The sequence below is a fragment of the Medicago sativa genome, chromosome 5 (assembly GCF_051527215.1).
Source record: "Medicago sativa cultivar Bolivia chromosome 5, Bolivia_mono, whole genome shotgun sequence".
NCBI lineage: Eukaryota > Viridiplantae > Streptophyta > Magnoliopsida > Fabales > Fabaceae > Medicago > Medicago sativa.
This window is the reverse complement of record NC_140753.1, coordinates 30,589,860-30,595,750: the sequence shown is the minus strand read 5'-3', so window position 1 is coordinate 30,595,750 and position 5,891 is coordinate 30,589,860. Positions and strand designations below refer to the sequence as shown.

General features: G+C 30.2%; 1 protein-coding gene across 2 annotated transcripts; it reads left to right on the top strand.

Moving 5' to 3' along the window:
- Positions 1-1,848: 1,848 nt before the first annotated feature.
- On the top strand, positions 1,849-5,389 carry LOC146921701 (heparanase-like protein 2). 2 transcript variants are annotated; one of them, XM_085715020.1, is made up of 9 exons: positions 1,849-2,086; positions 2,195-2,231; positions 2,566-2,749; positions 2,912-3,066; positions 3,163-3,396; positions 3,813-4,002; positions 4,098-4,223; positions 4,715-4,814; positions 4,933-5,389. In XM_085715020.1, exons 1-9 carry the CDS (start codon positions 1,886-1,888, stop codon positions 5,224-5,226), a joined length of 1,521 nt encoding a protein of 506 aa, XP_085571146.1. In that variant the 5' UTR covers positions 1,849-1,885; the 3' UTR covers positions 5,227-5,389. The 2 variants fall into 2 exon arrangements, with proteins under 2 accessions (XP_085571146.1, XP_085571147.1); XM_085715021.1 differs by lacking the exon at positions 2,195-2,231 and having other exon boundaries at positions 1,877-2,086.
- Positions 5,390-5,891: the final 502 nt, after the last annotated feature.

Genomic DNA, 5,891 nt, shown 5'->3' with positions numbered 1-5,891 from the left:
CCCCAATTGATGAGTTTGTTTGGATTATCTTTCAATCCATTTTTTCCATTATAAATAGGGGTAAGTCAAGCAAAAGCATTTAATTTTTTCATTTGTGTTTGCACATTCAAATATTTTTGATTTAACCAAGTTGCTTGGGCTTCAGTGGCAAGGAGCTCCTTCCAAGGACGTACCTGGGGAATACCGGGTTCGATTCCCAGGGGAAACAACGCTTGGCCAATGGGCATGCCTCTACGCACGAGACAGATTAGTCGCTCACCTTTGGTGGGTCGGAAACCGATGCGAAAGCCAAAAGAAAAAAAAATTGATTTAGGGTTGTGCCAACTAACTATTTCCCCCAATTGGTGAGTATGTTTGTTTGGATCATCATTCAATCCATTTTAAATAGGGGTAAGTCAAGCAAAAACATTTTACTTTTTCATTTGAGTGTGCACATCCAAATATTTTTGATTTAGGGTTGTGCCAACTAAGTATTTCCCCAATTTATGTGTTTGTTTGAATTATCATTCATCCATTTAAATAGGCCTAAGTCTAGGGAAAAAAAAAGATAATATGAGTCAAAATTATCTCATTTTTTGAAAATCAACGCATTTCGAATATTTTCGTTTTTTTAAAGGAAATAAAAAGAATATCTGTATGAAAGTGATTAAAAAAAATGATTTACTAATTATTTTATATAATAATATTATGAGCTTTTCTATTCACACCCCAAGAATTTATGGTTACACCCAAATTTATTTAAAAGTTTACAATAATACCAAAATTTTCCTTTTATAAAAAATTCTTAAAACCTTAATTTTTCATTCATTGTCACTCTCCTTTCAAAAAGAAAAAAGAAAAATTCATTGTCACTCTAAAATTTCACCCTCTTTCACCCACAAACAACCATGGATGTTCAATCAATCTTTATAGAAGATTGTCTTCAAAAAAAATCTTTATAGAAGATTGAAGAGTAAATCAAAACATCTTTCATCCATAGTCGATTGCATATAAGTAAGTGATTTGATGGAAGGTTCATGTTTGATATTTTATGCTTCATACAACGACATAATTATTTGATGGTTAACTTAAATTCAGTTTAAATAGGTTCATGTAAACTTAGTTTACATAACCTACTTAAACTGAGTTTACATTTACATACTTAAGATAAAATTACGTAGAATCATTAAACAAGATTGAAGAGGTTAAAGCAAAATTTAACTTTTAGTATGCACACTTAAACTCAGTTTACATGACCTATTTAAATTAAGTTTACATGACCTACTTAAACCGAGTTTAAGTATGTACAAACTCAGTTTGCATGACCTACTTAAATTGAGTTTTGGAAGAGGAAAGAAGGAAGAGGCGTTAGTTTTCCGAGTGAATGTGTGAATTTGAAAATTAAATTTTATTTAAGAATAATTTTGTCAATTTGGAGTGTTGCCAGGAATATATAGGGTAATAATTAGAAAAATTCTAATAGTATTTATTATGACATTTTATCAATATTTTCAACATTCAAGAGACATTTTTCTGGTATACACATTTTTTTTTAATACAAAAATTGAATATTAGTCAACAACTTTTCAAAACAAAAAGTATTCATAATAGATTTTTAGATAAACTCCATGTGAAAACAGATCATCATCCTCAAAAAGAATGAATAGTTCAAATTTAGAAGTATTAATAATGGATAATTCAAATTTAGATAATAATACTCCCTTGTAAAAACAGATTATCATCCTTAAAAGGAATTTCAGATAAACAAAAAGTCAAAACTAGTCCCTAAAATGTAGTGATTAAGTTAGATTATTACTAATTACGCACAAACTCTATAAATATAAGTTACATAAACCAAAAATTCTGTAAATTATTTTCTGTGGTATTTTTTCAATTGGCTTTCATAATGGATGTGAAAGCTCTCTTTTACATTCTTCTTTTATTGTTTACCATATCTTCAGCAGAAGATGTGCAGCTTAATGTGAAAGGGGTTACTAACATTGCTACCACAGATAATAATTTCGTATGTGCAACTTTAGATTGGTGGCCTGAAAATAAATGTGACTACAACCAATGTCCCTGGGGAAAAGCAGGCATTCTCAATCTGGTACATTTACCATTAATTATGATTCATGCCTATTTTCATCTCATTGTATTTCTAATCCAAAATTTATTTATGTACCTAACCTATGTGATGCATTTTCAACATTTGCAGGACTTGGGTAACAGAATTCTATCAAATGCTGTCAAGGGTATTATTCAATTTTCTCAACCAAATCCTAGTCCAAAAGATAAAAGAATTATTATATTTTCTTGGGTTGCTTTGATAGATTAGAAAATATTTATCATGTAAAAAACAAAAATATTAGAAAATATTAAAATATGTTATTTGATTCTTGTAAAATTTATAACTTTTGAGTTTGAAAAACTATTTAAAATATGTTGCATGACTAGTATTACAATTTGGCAAGTTTATAGAATTTACAAACATATTGAAACTTCATAATTTTCATTCTCATTGGTGGAGGCAAGGCTAGTATTGCTAACAATTTATTTGTCTAATTGCTAACAATTTTTTTTTTCCAGCATTTAATCCCTTGAGAATCAGACTAGGAGGATCATTGCAAGATCAAATTATTTACCAATTTGGGTCTCACATAAAGCGTTGCCCTAATATGATCAAGATAGATAGTGGTTTGTTTGGATTCAGTAAAGGCTGCCTTCCCCAAAATCGATGGGATCAAGTAAACGACTTTTTTAACAAAAATGGGTATGACCTTTGTATTCTCAATATATGCATGTTAAACAATTTGTATAAAAAAAATATGCATGTTACTAGAGTCTTGTTATTTTATCTTATTTGAATTTATTTAATGGTATAAGCACTTTCTTTTGATATTGTTTGAATGTGACATTCTTTTTTTTTTTTCAGAGTGAAATTAACTTTTGGGCTAAATGCCCTAATTGGAAAGAATATTTCCAAGTTGGACAATAAGAATTTTTTGGGAGATTGGAGACCAGCCAATGCCATAAGTCTCATGAAATACACAATTTCAAAAGGATACAAAATAGATTCATATGAATTAGGTAGCTACCAATCCTTTGATATTAAAAATGTAAACGTAAATTTTTTTTTTCCATGCAATATGGTTTATGTGGTTTAATCTAATTAAAGTGTATTAGGGAATGAGCTATGTGGTGAAGGGATAGGTGCAAGAGTAGTCAGTCTTCAATATGCTAAAGATATTACTAAGCTAAGATCTATAGTTAATAGATTATACCCAGATGTGACTACAAGACCAAAAGTGCTAGGCCCTGCTGGTTTCTATGATAGGGAATGGTTTGATACCTTTTTACATAATGTTAGACCTGGTGTTGTTGATGGAGTGACTCATCACATTTATAACCTTGGTGCTGGTATGTATAGGTTTCAATAATGTTCGTTTCTTTACACTCTTTAAAAACTAGTTATTATTATTATGGTAGTCCCTCAAATGAAATTTTGATTAGATCCTTCATATGAACTTGTTCCATCAAAATAAAGCTATATAAATTGAAAGGTCATTTAAAAATAAAGGTTATATAAATTGTTAATCATAATGTAGGTATTGATATATAATGAGTTAATCTTATTATGTTTTTTTTTTTAGAAATAAAGGTTATATAAATTGAAAGGTCATTTAAAAATTAATATGATATAGAATTAATTAACATTTACTAAATTTTTTTACCATTAAACATTTTGTTGTTGTTTATATTCGACATCAAGTCCTTCTAAGAAATTCCTCAAAAAAAAAAAAAAATGTCCTTCTAAGAAAATTATCATAATGTAGGTGTTGATAAGGAACTAATCAATAGAGTTCAAGACCCTTATTTTTTAAGTCAAATTGGTCAAACTTTCAAAGATGTAGCAGTAACAGTCAGGCAATACACACCAAGGGCAGGAGCATGGGTTGGGGAAGCTGGTGGAGCTTATAATAGTGGTGGAAAAGATGTGTCACACACTTTTGTTAATGGCTTTTGGTTAGTCTAATATTCCATCAACATGCTACCATATTTTTTTTCAAAATTATTACCATTTACATGCTAATATATACTTTTTATGAATTAATAACTAGGTACTTGGACCAACTAGGCATGACAGCAACCATGAACCATAAGGTTTATTGTAGACAAACTCTTATTGGAGGAAACTATGGTTTGCTAAACACCACATCTTTTATTCCTAACCCTGATTATTATGGGTGAGTCCATTACACACACAAAACATATCAAAGTGATTAAATTAAAGGCTAAATTATGTTTTTGTCCCTTAACTATTTAATTAGTATCACTTTGCCTCCTTAATTAAAATTTGATTTATTTTGATATATTAACTTTCTCTCCGTTACACATTTTGGTCATTTCCGTTAGTTTTTATTCAAAAACGTTAGGGTTTCTTCATTTTCTTTTGGAATTTTTATGGGATTTTAGTTGTTGAAGGTTGATGGAGATGATATGAAGATGAAGAATAGGAGAAGAAGATGAAGAAACCGTAACGTTTTTGAATTAAAAATAACGTAAATGACCAAAATGTGTAACGGAGGGAAAGTTAAGATACCAAAATAAATCAAATTTTAATTAAGGGACCAAAGCGATACTAATTAAATAGTTAAGGGACCAAAAATGCAATTTAGCCTAAATTAAATTAATGTGTTTTTTCTTCTTCTTCTAATTGTCATGTCTTTGAACACAGAGCTCTTTTGTTTCATCGACTAATGGGACACAAAGTTCTCTCTATTTCTCATGAAGGATCTCATTATTTGCGTACATATGCACATTGTTCTAAGAATGGGGTAAGCTTATGCATATAATTTTTTTTTTTGAAGGATTATGCATATAATTTTTATTTTTATTATTTTGATACCTTTGATCTCAATGAATCTAACTATATATATTTATTATTTTATTCAGCCTGGTATCACTGTGCTGATCATCAACATGGCAAAGTCCATTTTCAACCTTTCAATAGTGAATGACATGAATAAACAAATGAGGGAAGAGTATCATTTGACACCAAAAGATGGAAACATTCAAAGTGATGTGGTGTTGTTGAATGGAACACCATTGAAGCTTACTCAGTCAATGGACATCCCAGTGATGAAACCAGTATTGGTTCCTTCATCTTCTCCAATCAAAGTGGATCCTCAATCCATAGTGTTTGTGCAACTCAAAGGCTTCAATGCACCAGCATGTGTGGAAACATAAATATTAATCAGCCACTATACTAACCAAGTGTTTACCTTGATTTTTGGTAAACAACCGCTGATTTAAAATTAATTACATGCAAGATCAACTAGTAAATTTTTGGGACATACTGTGTTTGTTATTTTTCAGAAATTGATAAATGTTCTTAATGTTGTTATGAAAACGATGAAGATAACCATCGAACCTAAACAAAGCTAAATTCGTCGAAGTTACTTCCAAAAAAAAGGAATGTAAAATGCTTGAAAACAACAAGTAAATTGCAAAGGAATTTAAAGAAACAAACTTAAATTTTCGCCCATCTTATTTGAATCAAGGAACATATTATGAGAAACTATGGGGACCAAATAGTTTTCGCCCAAGAAATATTTTTACATTTGGGAGCTTTGTGCATAAAAACTTCTTTGAGAGATAAATCACCTGAACTGGAAGAAATCCATACCAGTCTATGATTGTTTGAAGATTGGGATAGTGGGTTGCTCCAGAAGGTATCTGAGATTTGGAAAAGCTACGGTCACTGAGGATGGGAAATTCCATTGACAATTAGTGATAAAATCAATGAGTATAGAGTTGTGTTTGGATGACTTAGTCTCACAATCTTTTTTGGCTTCTTCGTATGGATTAGGAAATGTGTGTCAGACATTTTTCGAGAAGCGGACTCTTATGCA

Coding starts and splice junctions, on each gene's coding strand:
- LOC146921701 (XM_085715020.1), top strand. CDS start 1,886: ATGGATGTGAAAGCTCTCTTTTACATTCTTCTTTTATTGTTTACCATA. Junction 4,224..4,714: donor CCTAACCCTGATTATTATGG/GTGAGTCCATTA, acceptor CTTTGAACACAG/AGCTCTTTTGTTTCATCGAC. Junction 4,815..4,932: donor CACATTGTTCTAAGAATGGG/GTAAGCTTATGC, acceptor TATTTTATTCAG/CCTGGTATCACTGTGCTGAT.